A 15,659-nucleotide genomic window follows, 5' to 3' on the forward strand; every position below is an offset into this window, starting at 1 on the left:
CCAATTTCTTTTGTTTATAAAGGCTTCTGACAAATCACGTTAAGAGAAGCGTTTTCTTCTTATTTTCCATCAATAGCTTGTGATGAGCACTGTGTAAGCTCACTTTCCCTACATCCTCAAGGGCTTCTTCCTTCTGTTCACCATTTTCTTTTCCTAGTTGCTGAGATTTTTTTTTATATATATTCTAAGATCTTTCTATGGTATTTATTCAGTTTCAAGCTGCGATAACCACCTTTGCCAGGAGAATGCCAACAAGGGCACTTGTGACACTTGGCTTCTCCCACTGTCTCTGTTCAACATGGAACATTCTCCCTGTAGCCCTGAGCTACTCTCCTCATATTGTGACTTTCATGGTGTCCTCTTACAGCCTGCGCTCCATCATCTTTTGTTTAAATACCATTTTTAATAATTCTTTGAGAATTACATACAACATATTTTTAACATCTCCTTCACCATTTTCCTCTGTAACTACATTTTCCTTCCTCCCCCAACTTAAAAGGCCCACCACCATGAGTCAAGTCCAGTTTGTGCTTGGATTGTTTTGGGAATGGAGCCTACCCTGTGGACACGGTCTACCTACCCGGGAGTCATGTCATCAAAAATCCTGATGCTCCTCTCCCAGAAGTTCTGGAACACTAGCAGCTCCTCTGCTCGGGGTGGGAGTTCTTGCCCACCTTCCTCACGTTATGATGGAGTTCGTATGGCTGTACTTGCATGGGCCTTGTACACGCTGTCACAGTCACTGTGATTCACACGTGCAACTACCCTGCTGTGGCTGCAAATACTTTTCCTTTATGTTAACCACAACCTCCAGCTCTTCCCATCTTTCCACCTGCTCTTCCTGGAAGACCCCTGGGTCTTGTTGGGAAGGATATGTTTGCATGTCCTCTCCAGGGCTGAGTAGTCCCCAGTCCCCATTCTTTTCAGTTAGTATGCAGCACCATTAACCTAGAGCACGTATTTCTGGTCTTATGACAAGGGAACACTGACAAACGGCAAAGCTGTTGGCTTTCCTGGTCCCAGTGTCCCATGATGACAAGGGAAACAGTAAGAAGCAGCTCGTCCTCACACTTTATCCTGGAATGCAGATCCTCTGTGTGGTCGCTCATGATGCTGAAAAGCCCTATGTCCCATTTCCACATAATTCAGATTTTAAGGGTTTCAAACTCTTTCTTAAAATTGTATTAATCCATTTGTGCAACACATTATTTTAGGTGGCTGGGGAGCAAACCCAGTATTTTGAGAATATGAGGGAAGTACTTTACCCTCAAGCAATACCCCTTGCCCTATGAACAGAACAGCTCTTCTGTTAAGGCAAATATTTCTTTGTAATACTATATTTGAGAAAAAAATTTTCAGTACACCCAATTCTATCTTAGATGCACTGTTAAGACAACTAAGTAATGAAAATAGAACTTAAAAGCAAGTAACAAGCTACATCTGTATTTTGGCATGTGAATAATTCACTTCTGTGAATAAACATGTCTTCGGAGAAAGTTAAGTGCTGGGGCAGCAGGGCGGCTCACTCCTCAGCCACAGAGCACACATGAGGAATGAGGAGCACACAAGCGGCCCAGCGCCATCACAGGGATGCTGCCATGTGCCCTAACAACTCACAGAATAAACAGATACAATGTTTCACAATGCAATGTTCTACCGGAGTTACTAGATCATGAGTGGGTACAAGCTGAGTAGAAGATTCTCCTCACACAGAAAGGGGACACTTTGGAAACATACACACAGACATTAGTTCATTTGTTTCCAGGTCTCACTGCAGCCTGTGGCTGACCTAAAACCTACAGAGCCCACTGGCCTCAAACTCAAAGAGACCCACCCACTCTTGCCTCTTGAACACTGAGAGGAAAAGTGTGCACTCAGCTAAAAATTGCTTTAAAAAATTAGAAGAAAATGAGAACAGCAGTGTCATAATCTGAAAGCCAAATGATACACAAAATTATAGTAAGTTTTGGTTACATGAATTCTTACCAATATTTTTCCAAAAATGTAGTGTATGCTTTAAACTAAAATGTCATTATATAAAAATGTAACATTTCTGCCATAAACTAGCAAATATATGTAACAGCTAGTCATTTCCATAAAACTAAAATTCTAATTGTGATTGTTTCATGTGCCCTTTCCTAAGAAAAGATCTAACTAAGCATGTTTTAATAAATTAAATGGGTAAAAAATGTCAAGAGAAAAAAAACCAACCTAAAAAAACCACCTATTCTTTTTAGAATTGAAGATTTTAAGAAGCAATGATCCTATTACTTGAGCATCAAGAGTGTAAGAAAAACTTAAGGAGGGAACCTAATCACCCAGGACACAGAGGGGCACAACGGCCTTCTGTGCTCAACAACAGTGCCTTTCTCGCTGCATCTGGATCTACATATTCAGTAGTCCAAGCCCCAGAATCCTACTCTTATCATACAATGGTCCTTTCTTGCACTAGTACACAGTGATTTATCGTTTCGCACATCATTCTCATAACCAGCTTTAAAACAGCCCATGCCCCAGGCTATTACAATGTGCAGAACCCAGTGAGGAACGAGGCGAAGCTTCCTTCTTGCCACAGACGGGAACCCAAGCTGCAGCCACGTCCTGTTGCGGCTGCACTCACTCAAACGCTCTAATTCCAGACTGTGTGGTCTTATTACTCAATCTTCAAACCTGTGTATGTTCATAGACTGCAGACACTCAGGGCAGGAAGAGAAAAGATGGAGCCATCTCCCATGCATTTTCCTTCCCCATACAAACATTTCCATGAGAAGTCTATACAGACATACCACTAGAAAAGTCACTAAACGTATGATTAACTTAGGGGAAGAACTGTAGTGAAAATCTGGATTTATTAGAATTTTATGTGAAAACTAGTAGTGATGAATAAAACTACCAATCTGAGCTAACAAGCATATGGGTTCATCTGATTTATGCAATAACTGAGAAAAATAGCATCATTTACAAAGCAGAGGAATGTACAAAGTAACTGACTTGCCTAGGTGTCACAGATAATAAATGGAGAAGCTAGGGTTTGAACTTGACAACATTGCTCTTTTTGTACTGTTGGGCAAATAGTCTGAATGGGATATTTAAAAGTATGTTACCCCTAACATAAGAGTCATTGGCTTTAAAATCATTTCTCAAACCAGTAAAACTACTGTCATTTAAGAGACCACTAGCATTCAAATCTGGGTCAAAATAATTGGATCACGTGGTTAAGAAACACTATCAGAGATTAAGCCTAAGGAAATTAATTGGAAGAAGTTAGCATTTCAGTAGTGATTCACACTGCTTACCTCTCCATGATTGAAAAAGAAGCAGAGCACTGTGACCAGGCCTCCCAATCGGCTGCCACTGCAAAAGAGGGTAGGAGAATGTAACAAAATGCGGTTCAGAAATGTCCATCAATCAAGCCTTATCTAAAACAGAACCACGATGACCTGTCACCAACACAGACTGCTTTGCCACAAAGGACCTCTCCTACACTTATTTACGAAATGCTTGATTTCTTCCAAACTATCACTAGTCAAATTACTTACCAGCTGACTAAGATGACAAATGCACTTGAGGCACAGGCAGGAGGAGCCGGAGTTCAAGGCCAGGCTTAGCTACACTGGAATATGAGGCCAGAGTAAGAGATCTGCTCTCAGAAAAACAAAAACAACAATCTTATTACCACCCACAAAATGTGCATGTTCAGGGCTTAGGGGTTGGGGAACTGAAAGACATCATTTAAGAAAGTTAGTGGCATTTTTGCATGTGTCTCTCCTTCCAAGCCATTCTCTATAATCATACAATTTCTAGTGTAAGTATACCATTCACATCCATTTGATATTTGTTCTTACCTGCTTTATTATGATTATTTTTAATGAATGCTTGGTACCAAAAGCATCTTTACATATTGCACAGCCCCAAAGTGCAACAATTCCTTCATCTCTTTATAATGGATATGCAGATTTTCAGCCGCCTGTATGTAGCATGTTTACCTCTTGAAAATGCACATGCTCCTGCTTCTCTTCTCCAGGACATAAGAGTGACCTGTGCAGGTGAGCACTTGGTCACTCCTCCCGAGGTTGAGCTCAGACTCTCAAAGTCTGCCCTTCACACAAGCAAAATTTACCCACTGTCATTTACATTTTTACTTCCCCATTTGTATAGACCACAGCTGTACTGTTTCAATGAAATGCACATACTTCTTGCATGAACTGCCTACAAACACCCTTAAGTATTCATGTTATGACAGCCTACTTCTCTGCTGAAAAGACTGTGGTGATCAAAAGGCTGACTGTCATATGTGTCACAAATTAGTTGACATAATCTGCAGTGTATTCAGTTAGAACTTTAGAAATATTATGTGGTTAAGTATGTCAATAATTTTTATTTCTTCTCCATTGCATGTCCTGTCCATAAAGAGAGGTTCTTTCTATTTTAAAAATTTATAGATACCACCTATACTTTCCTTAAGTACCATGTGTTTCCACTTAGATCTTTTATCTGGTGATCTCTAATCTGTTCTCTTTGAAGTTACCATTCATGCTAAAATACTAAACAAGTAATCCCCCCTTCTTCCTCAGAGAAATGCAAACCCAGCCTGCCCAACAGTAATTTCCTACAACCCACAACCTCTCCTACTGTAGTAAATTGGCTTAATTCTGTAATTCTTTCTGTCACATGGCACCATTTTTATCCTATAAGATTCTGGTTACTTTAATACATCTCAGGAGAGCTCCCTATGCCCAGCCGTTCCTAGGGGCAGTTTTCTGTGGTTCTCAGCAACTCATTCTGGGAAGTGAAAAACACATGTGTCTTTCATCAGAACGGCACAGAACTTATGTACAATTTGTTATGGACTGTGCTGTCTGCTCAATCACTAAAGATGCCATTTATTTCATTCTAATTATATTATGGCAAAGAAAGTTTTATAACAACATACCAGTCAAGTACTAACATTAATCCTTCTATAAACAGAGAATGGGATAAAATATGACCATGTTGGTTGTTTTCACACATTCAGAATGTGACAGGTCACATAAGCCAAGGAAAACATGCCAAAGATTTGATGTAGATAGCCAAAACGCTCAATTTTATAAAAAATATACAGTAGCCTGACCATACAGAGAATATGTTATTTCATGTCACTATAGCAATGGGCTCTGGAGATAACTCATTCTCTGATTATAGTAAAACACGTAAAACAAAAAGAAACACTTAGGACATACAACATTCCCTTTCTAAGACTTCTCTTGAGCAAATCAGAACCCAAGCTAAACTCTTCTAACTTGAGTTTTTCTTAATGAAAAGTAGAGGGAGACGAAACCTCTAAGAGGGGCAAAGCCTGACCGATCCCGGGCTGCCACTGCCGCAGCTGCCCATCCACACTCAGCTGCCACAGCCTGAGGCTCTCACAAGACTGGGCGCTTGCTCTCCATACCCATCTCACCACACTGTAGAGCGCAGGCCCCAGTCTGACACCTTCTTCTGGTGCCTGCAAGCAGGGAGGCGGGTTTTTCTGACCCACCTTCACAACAGGCAAGGCTGGGAGGTGGAGTTGACCTTGAGCTGCAGTCACTATTTAAATATGTGACTTGCAAAAATAAAAATCAAAATTAATGTCCCTAATACTAAGCTATGATTCTGATCTGCCACAAAAATGTTACTTTACTAGCCAGAAAAGATGTGGTAATTAAAATATGTAAAATTATTTAATTTTCCCCATCTCAGTTGATATCTCAGTTTTCCTCTTTTGCAATATCTATCACTAACCATCCAAAGCAACCACCACTGTGCAAACTTATAAAATTTAAATTATAAGCTTCCTGAACATCTGTCACCTCTACTCAATAGATTTCACTTATCTCTTTGCTTATGTGGTCTGTGTGTCTGTGTGTGTGTGTGTCTGTGTGTGTGTGTGTGTGTGTGTGTGTGTGTGTGTGTGTGTGTGTGGTTCCTGGTCTCTCAGTGCCCCTGGAGCAAGCTAGCCAGCCAGTGAGCCCTGGCATCGTCCATGTCCTCCTCTTAGCACTGGGGATTACATGTGTGTGCTGCTAGACTACCTGGCTTTTATACATGGTGACCTGAACTCAGGTCAACATGCTTGTGCAGGCAAGCACTTTATCCACTGAGAAGTCTACCTGGCCTCTTTATTTACCCTTTGAGCCTCAATGATCTTAAATAGAAAAGTAAGGTGGGGCATAAAGCTTAAATTTTTAAATATTCATTAAAAATGCCTCCTAGTTATGACACTGAATAATTCTATAATCTTTGTTACTCCTTGATTTCTAAAGACTAAAAACAATTCTCAAATTTAATGGGTTTTATTAATCCTCTGATTGACAAATGTTAATTTATTCTCTGTAGTACTACATACAAAATGATGGAACACAAAATAGAACATTTGAAGAAAAGCACATTCAGAATTTGAAAACTATAGTAAATAACACTTGGAATCAGTTTTCTTATGTAAATACTTAAGAACAGGAAAGAGACAAATGTGAAAGCTAAATGGAGGAGAATTTCCAGTCCTAAGCTGGGGAACTAAGTCTCTGAGGCCTTGCTGGCCCAGTGAAGAAAGCACCAACTAGGCCTGAGTTAAAACCTTCTCCCTACAGCAATGGGACTCAAAGGAAGACACAAGTTGGCCAGTAAGAGGGCGCAGGGGCAGGGCTCTTGCCTCTCAAGCGTGGTAATCTGAGTTCAAGCTCTTGAACTACACAAAGGTAGGAGCAAAGAAACAACTCAATGGGTTTGTTTCTTGAACCATGGTACCTACATGTCCTGTGCACATATGTACACTGATAATGATTCTTAAAAGAAAGTAGACAGGGAAGGAAATAACCACTACATGGGGTTTAGAAAGTATTTTCTACTTGGTCTCCAGCTTATATAACAACTAGCTAATGTCTTTACTTTAACTGTGTCTGTTAGGCAATTAACCGAACCTCCCTATCACATGGTAGGAACCATACACTTAGTACCAGACCAAAGCTTGCCATGGTAGACCCTCAGGGATGGCACCTGATCATAAACAAATACATAAATGGCTGCTGGTGTTCACTTGTTTGAGATCCGTGCGGACAAACATGCCAATGTTGTCCTTAGCCACTTGCCCAGACATAGGTATCAACTCATTGTCAACAGTATGTGGTCAGTGGAGTCTCTGTGGCACTATAGGCCTTTCCACTGTGCCCTCCAGCCAGGGGGAGCTCTCACTGTGCTGCTCAGCAGCCCAGTGGCTTCCTTCTGCCGCTGCTAGAACCACCATGTCTTTGGTCTGGTTGCTTCTCAGGAGACTCTCCAGTTCTACCTGCTAATGTTTACATACTTCCTTTCTAGCACCCACATACACCAGCCCAGGCTGCCATCCTCTTCTACTAGGAGGGGGGCTATGGCCACATGGCCTCCTTCTCCCAGGCCTGTCACCTTTCTCTAAACATAGCCACATGCCTAATGCAGCTACCATCCACAAAACTCTGAATAAATGAACTGCAAAAGCCACCTCTGTGCTCCCAACACTTGGCCACCATTCTACTTCTCAATTTCAACCCAAACATCAGCAATGTTCAAATGTCTGCGTCGTTAGGCCTCAAGTGAAACATGGACTACAGTGTATAGAACAATATGTTGAGGGAAAGGCTGACACATTGGCTGGACAGCCAGTGTCCTGAGGCTTCGTGTTTGGACTGGCAGTGATGTAGAGGAACTTGCATGGACCTAAGATGTTCTGACCCACCCGGAATGGAGCCAAGGGCAGAGGAAGGCCACAGGTACCACCCAGGAGCAGGCATGGGCACTACTGTGAAAGAAGTGTCATTTGCTAAGACAGTGAAGTCATACCAGGGAAAGAATTTGGAGAAAAGATGCTAGTATTTTCTAACAACAACATTCATCATTTTGTGCATACTAAAGAGAAATAGTTGCCTTTAAATATTCATATACAACTGTTAAACCACATGGGTTGGACGGAAGATATGACAGCGGGCCAAGTTACTAGAACATTCAGAAAGGTATGTAACTGGCTAAGTTTCAGACAGTGCAACACAACCTATTTAAGACACACTTTACCAAATCCTATGAGGGGAAGCAGTAAAGGCCTGCGTTAAGATAAGGTAAAAAGTAGAAGATATCACATAAAACTGCAGAGGCAGGACAGGTATAAAATATATTCTCATGAGAAATTTAACAGGTAGAAAGCAGTAGAGAACTAAGACACTGAATAAAAAGCATTTCATTCTACCACAGAACCTCGAAAGAATAGCTAATCAGTACCTAGAGCCTGATCACAGAGACTATACTGTAATGACTGTTCATTTCAGAAGTAAAGGGGGCTATAACAAAATCTAATGGGGAGATGAGTACAGATAAGTCTTCTGGGCCCTTGGGCCTTCTCTAACACATCTAGGAATAAAGTCGTGCTGAAAAGGTTTCTCTGCTACCGAGAGAGCCACTCTGACCTTCAGTGACCAAGGAGGCTGGAAGAGGAAGAGAAGGACTGTACTGGCTGATTCTGTATCAACTAGACACAAGCTGGAGTTATCACAAAGAAAAGATATGCCTCAGTTGAGGAAATGCCTCCATGAGATCCAGCTATAAGGCATTTTCTCAACTAGTGATCAAGGGGGAGGGCCCAGCCGATTGTGGGTAGTGCCATCCCTGGGCTGGTAGACCTGGGTTCTATAAGAAAGCAAGCTGAGCAAGCCAGGGGAAGCAAGCCAGTAAGTGACATCCCTCCATGGCCTCTGCATCAGCTCCTGCTCCATGACCTGCTTGAGTTCCAGTCCTGACTTCCTCTGGTGATGAACAGAGATATGGAAGTGAAAGCTGAATAAACCTCTTTCTCCGAAACTTGCTTCTTGGTCATGATGTTTGTGCAGGAATGGAAACCCTGACTAGGACAAGGACAAAAGAGGATGCACTGTGCTCTGAGGCCTGACAGGGGCCTGTGCCAAAGAAAGGGTGCTTTCTGCTGACTAGCTCCATCTACAAAAAACAAAGATGCAGTGGAGAGTTGAGTGGACACAGAAAGAGGAGGAAAGCCTCAGAGAGAGATCACAGTGGCCTTGGGGACCCTGGTCAGCACCTAAATTGGCAGAAATGCATGGGGTTAAAAAATAGACTGTCAGTTCTAAAAAAGCTAGCTCAGCACAAGATGTGAAGGTCAAAGAGGACTAGGAGAGCATGCCCTGCCTGGGCAGTGCACACACTCAGACCTTGTGTGTCACTGTTCTGTGTGGGTGGCAGCACTACACAGGTATCCTGTCCACAGACCACACTCATTCAGGAATAAAAATGGTTAAGAGTCCAAGTTTCTCCTGACTGCTTGCTCTCCACATGCAGACACTGCTGGGCCACAAAGACAGAGCTGCAGACAAAAGAAGTCTGGGTCACCTCTACAGACAGCTTTCCAGACTCACGGTGTCTGCTAGTCTGAAAGTCCCACTCCCTTCAAAGAGTCATCCTCTCAGGTTCTAAAACTCTCTACTTCTAAAACTGTCACTGCTGTACTAAAGATTGCCAGGAGCCAGGGTCAGTCACTCTGCTGATGAAAAACAAAACTACAATTCAAGGGGAAATTAAACATAAGAAACAACATAACACACACACAGTGGGAGAGAGAGAGAGAGAGAGAGAGAGAGAGAGAGAGAATTGTTAAAAGTTAAAAGTTAATTAAGTAACTGAAAGTATAACAGAATGAGAGAGGAAATCAAAATTTTATTTCATTTTTAAAAATTCTAATACCTAATCTATTTGGACTTTGAAAACAACAGGTAAGAAAGTCATCTCAGAAACACCACTAGACAAAGTATTCATGCAGACTGAAGACAGTAATTGTCCAAGATGCAGGACCCAGAGTGCCACAAACAGAATAAACTGTCATATGCTACACTGAGACTTTTTGGGCAATGAAGATGAAAAGAAGGACGCAAAATGAACAAATGGGGTGGGTGTCAGAAGGAACTGATAGCAGATCTTCATTCTGTGAGGCAGTTCTGTCCAAGATAAAACATTCACCTTGGAGGGAAGCTCCCAAAAGCACAGAATATGTAAAAAAGGTAAAACACTCCATTCTGCAGAGAAGCCCATTAAGTCCAGAAAATAAACAACTGAAAGACTTCAGGAAGTCCCTGATACTCATCAAACTCACCAAGTGCCCCTCTCCCCAAACATATAACTGAGAGACAAGCTGAGCTCCCTGAAAAGGCAGTTCAGAGAAGCCTGGAAGAAGCAGAGCTTCTTGGAAAGGATATTCTCTAGCATGCTGTGCTGCCCCAGTGTGCATTGTGCTCCAAGCTTCCAGCTTCATGAGTTGTCACCCACAGCTGAGAGTGCCATGGCAAAGCAGCTGTCCTCGAGTCATTTCACCTCCTGTAAGCCCCCCCTCCCCCGCGCCCTTATTCCCATAGGTAACTGCAACAAAACTCCACGGCTTTAACAGGCTGATTTTAGTACAGTCTTTGGGTGCTAGCCTGCCAGTTCCCTATCCAAGGTGAATAGACTGTTTATATCTTCCCAGAAACACTACCACACAATGAAGGTGAGAAAACAGAAAAACAAGCCTTCAATGTCTAAGAAAAAAACAGAATTTGGAACAAAGCAAACAGCAACAGAGTATAAATAAATAAGAAATATTCAAATCTGCAAGACATATTTATTTTAAAATGATCTCTAGGTTTTCTTGTTGTTTCCAAACTATGAAAGAATGTGGTTCTCCAAAATAAAGAAATGTGTAAGAAAGAGGCCACTACAGAATTCCAACTGAAGAAAATTGCAAAGGTGAGAACTCTCAGGATAGTGGAGACAGAAGGCCCACAGTAACCTGTGGATAGCCTGGGATGTGTGATGCCTTAAACAAGTGAAGGTAGTCTAGAGACAGCCCACCTACATGGAAGTAAACAAGAGGGGCTCTACAAGAGAAACACAAAGGTGGGGTGCTGAAATAAAAAGTGAAAAAGTAAAATAAACTTAGAATTCAGCTGTAAAATTGGAGGATTAGTCAATATGGAAAACCAGGAAAATCAAAATAATAAGCAATTATTTACCCAACGAGTTTCACTTTTAGATTTTGGTGCCATTCCAAGATGCCACCTTACATGTTTACACAAATACTCCAAAATATAAAAGCCAAATCTAAAATCTTCCCGGTCAGGTCAGGGACGCTCGCTGTGTAATGACTACCACACAGCTATACTTTCCTCAGCATCAGGTTGTCAGGAGATACACAGCTGCCAGTTGTCTGTCAAGCAAATGACTGTGAGAAGCAAAGCCATAGGAAAGTCCCAGATGGTATTGAACAGATATTCCTATCGGATGGTACTGACCAGGTATTTCTATCTAAAGGAATTATAAAAGTTTTCCTATCAGATGGTATTGAACAGATATTCCTATCAAAAGGCATTGAAAAGGTATTCCTATCAGATGGTATTGAACAAATGTCCCTATGAGATGGTATTGAACAGCATTACTATAACTACCCACCCCACAACCCCCCCCCCAAAAAAACGTGTAAGGTTTTGTTACTTTTGGTTTAAAAACCACTAGAAGAAAAACTATCTATAAAACACTGAGGCAAACTGCACATCATCTAAAACCCCAGCCATAGCTGGGTGATAGAGCCTGGAGAATGAGGGTGAGTACATCACAGGGGACCTGCAAGGTCACAGACAGACTGCAGCCGGCTGCCTCCTTTTCTTCCAATTTGTGCTGTAGTTAGAAAGTCAATATAGTGACACCAAGAAAAGAAATCAATGAGAAAACGACTCATATAGTCACAAAGCCCCGTACGACACTGAGAGCAGAGCACATGGGAGGCTGACAAACGGCATACACGGCAGGACTGAAACAGTCGGCCTGGAGAACACCTGAGTCCTGGGACAGTGGACATATTAGCAATGAACTGTGATACGGGAGGGTACACAAACATACAAAGTCTGGAGCCTTCTGAATGTCATTCAGCCTCATGTTTCTTTAGGTGAAACTTTAAAAAATGTAAAATAGCCCTCTCCTTGCAAATAGAATAAAGTTATTTTTCCTTCATTACTCAGCATATTATAAATATAAATTAAATAAAGCTATGGATAATTTAATTTCTATAAAAAGAACATTTAAAATGCAAAGCACACACTCTGAAGCTCTGTCTACATTTAAATCCCAATAATGCAACCCAACAGCTCTCTGGAGATCTTAGAAAAATTACTCAATATTATCTAAATCTTAGTTTCATCTAATAACCAGCTTGGTTATTATTAGATAGCTGAAGAATGGGAACTGGTCACAGGAGTTGAAGGGAGAGCTGAGGGTTTAGAAGTTTTTATTCTCAACCTCCAAGATCCAGGAACAGGAAAGTGGTTAAAGTTCAAGTTGGCAGCAGTGACTCAATCTCCCTACAGGACAACACATCTATTAAATGACAAGAAGAATATGTTTAGAAGCTTCCAGATGCCTAGCAGAGGAAGGGTGTTCATGAAAGAGGCACAACCAGAGAGCCACGGGGCCTGTACTGCTCCCCACACACCATCCTACATGGCTGTCTTAACCCTTCATACTAACCCAGAAACACAAGCTCATTTCCTGGACTTCAAGCAGCAGCTCCACAAACCTACTGAACAGAGAATGAGGACTTCACACTTGCACTCACAGCCATCCAGCCAAAGTGAAGAAGGGGACTTGTCAAAGAAGCCTCTGTGTTGGTGGTGTTGATCTGTACTCGAGAAACTGGGCTTGTTTTCCCTATTTATCCTCAGAGAGACCTTTGAGCCAGATGGCAAGCTAACAAAATTACTTAGGGCATACTAAAAATGACAGGTCACACTGGACTTCAAATTGCAGAAAGGAATCTACACACACACACTCACACACACACACACACACACACACACACACACACACACACACGCATGGAGTGGGGGAGGGAGAGGAGGAAGGAAATGGAGACTGGAGAGAGACTGACTCAGGAATTGTTTGTTTCAAGCAGCTTCTAACCCAGTGCTGTTCAAGTCTCAGTGGCCTTGGGGCATCCAAAGCCCACTGCACAGAGAGAGGCCTTCAGAGCGGAAAGTGGAGGGCAAGTCAAGAGAAGCAGAAATGTCAGGAACCTCAGAGACAAGGCTAACTGTGGCATGATGGACGGCCCATTGTCATGCCCTGAAGTCTGCTGTCAGGAGACAGGGAGGAATGTAGTTTCTAGGATGTCTTTCTTCTGCCTTCTCAGATCTGTGGGATTTAAAGGCTAATTCCTAGCTTGGCTTATTGGCATCTGCGGGGACAGGCAGCAGGAGCTCTACTTTGTGGTTACACACACAGCAAAGACAGAGCTGGAAAACGAATGTGCACTGGCAATGTAGGCAATGGATGGGGGCATCACGCTTAGGCAGTACAGGAGAGGTCAAAGGCAGTAGAGGAGGCAGAGCTCACATAAGCTGTAAGCCTTGGCCCTGGGAGGAGAACAGGTTCTGATGTGCAGACCTAAGATGCTCCCTCACCACCAGCTTAAACGTAGCCCTCTGGAGGACGGCAAGTACAGACAGAGAAGGCATTACAGTATAACCCAGCACACAGACACAAGGATAGCAACCCTAAGTGCTACTGATGCTACTGGAGATGGTGCAGTTTAGCATTTGTTGCATGTGTGTGTGAGTGTGTGTATGTGTGTGTGTGTGTGTGTGTGTGTGTATGTGTGTGTGTGTGTGTGTGTGTGTGTGTGTGTGTGTGTGTGTGTGTGCCTGCATTAAAGTACATGGGACAACCTCTGGGCTATGTCTTCAGGTACAGTCTATAATTTTTGTTATTTGAGAAAGGGTCTCTCACCAGCCTAGAAATTGGCTAAGCACACTCGGTTGTCTGGACAAGGAGCATAGGACCCACCAATCTCAGCCTATCCAGTGCCAGGATGTGCCACCATGCCAAGCTTTTTGTTGATGTTCTTGTTGCTGCTGCTGTTTTAAATATGGCATAGTAGTTTGGATGAGAATGTCCATGTGCTCAGTCACTTCAGAACTTGGCTCCCAGTAGAGGTGGGCTTTGAAAATCTACAGCTCTGCCTCACTTCCAGTTTGCTCTCTCAGCTGCCTGCTTCTTCTGCAATGCCTGCCACCCGCTGGGATGCCTCCATGCCAGAACAGACAGTACACCACCTTCTCCATAGGCTGCCTTGGGCCACTGTGTATTGTCCAGCCACAGAGAAGTAAGTAACATACATGGGTTTATGGATTTAGGTGAAACCTCGGTCTCCATGTTGAAAAGCAAGGTTCCTCAGCTCCTAAAATACTACTTTCCATGAGGAAAACTGGAGTGCCACACTACAAAATTGATTTCAGAGCTCCTAGCAGGTGGTAGTGCCCTCTAGTATCTAGTAGCTGACTGTCCATTGTGTGCCTCTGGCACTTAGGGACCTTTTAAGATAATCACTCAGCCTGAATCATGACCCCACTGCCTGGTAACCTGCTAGCTGCCTCCACTCCCTTTGAAGTAGGTGTGAAACCAGCCTTGCACTAAGGCCTTCATCCTTTAGTCTGCACACCTGTAACTTTGCCTCTGAGCCCACGGGGACATGAACCCTCAGGTCAAACTGTCAGCTTGCTGTCTGGGTCAGCTTCTGCCTCACCCTGGGATGCACCTCCTGGACAGTTCTATCTAAACCCTCTTACTCTTCAGGGCTGGGTTGGTGTCCCCCCATCAGAATAAGCTTGTCCCTCCTCAGGATTCTAGACTTCCTCCCTTTCTTGCTGCCTCTGTCTCCCACTGATACCCATCATGCCACTGTACTCCCGCTGCCTGCTCGCATCCTGCCATAGCCCACACTCTTAAGAAGTTACAACCTAGCATGTGTCTTAGGAGTTGACTGAACAGATGAACACGCATTGCCTATAGAGAAGAGTATTTATTTATCAGGAAAGGTATGGCTAAACATTAAGAAAGTTGTACAGGGCCAGTGCCACTAAGACCCCTTGAATCGGACCAGAACCTTCTATTCTCAGCACAGATATTACCCCATTAGCCTTTGATACAAAAGTTACAAGAAGCATGGTAAGAAATCAGTGTGACTGTTTCCTCTAGTAAAGGAATTTTTTCAACAATAACAGCAGAGCTGCCTGTGCTGCCTAACAGCAACTATGTTTGCATTTATCTAACCTGAGCTGAGTCTCTTAAACACAGTAAAGCGTCTGTAAGTATTTCAGTCTATATAATATATACCCATTTGTTTATAAATATGTTTATTTACATATTCATGCATATTTTGTAAATAATATATACTTATATCTATAAGCACATATAAAATATTTTAATACTCTAGTTTTATATTTATATTTATATAATTTGTTTTATATAATCTTTATATTTATATAACACTATTTATGTACATATATATTTAATGCTTATTTATAAATATATAAGTATATATTTATAAAAATATATATTGCAAATATATTTCAAACTGACCTAGTTGCTTCTCCATTTGATAAGCACTTATCAAGTAACTGCTGTGTCCTCAAGCACTGACTTAAAAGCATAGGTCTTCAAGCCATTAAACTGAAAATGCAAAGAAGATAACAGGGCACTATAGGAGCCCAACTCCCTTCCATTACCTCAAGTGGAAAAGCACATTCCTATGCTCGAAGTCCTACACTACAGTCAGCAAGCAGCAGGAAGAAATATCTAAGATGCTT

At 42.3% G+C, this 15,659-nt stretch overlaps 1 protein-coding gene across 1 annotated transcript in view; it reads right to left on the minus strand.

Annotated features, from left to right (window-relative positions):
* The window catches only part of DPY19L1 (dpy-19 like C-mannosyltransferase 1), a gene marked incomplete at its 5' end in the record, with an annotated part of 83,615 nt that overhangs the window by 42,716 nt on the left and 25,240 nt on the right, over positions 1 to 15,659 (minus strand). Inside the window, one exon of the mRNA XM_080929819.1 lies at positions 3,297 to 3,354. Coding sequence (XP_080785945.1) covers positions 3,297 to 3,354 — 58 coding nt within the window. The remainder of the gene's footprint in view (positions 1 to 3,296; positions 3,355 to 15,659) is intronic.

This window comes from Micromys minutus (genome assembly GCF_963924665.1).
Source record: "Micromys minutus genome assembly, chromosome: 16".
Taxonomy (NCBI): domain Eukaryota; kingdom Metazoa; phylum Chordata; class Mammalia; order Rodentia; family Muridae; genus Micromys; species Micromys minutus.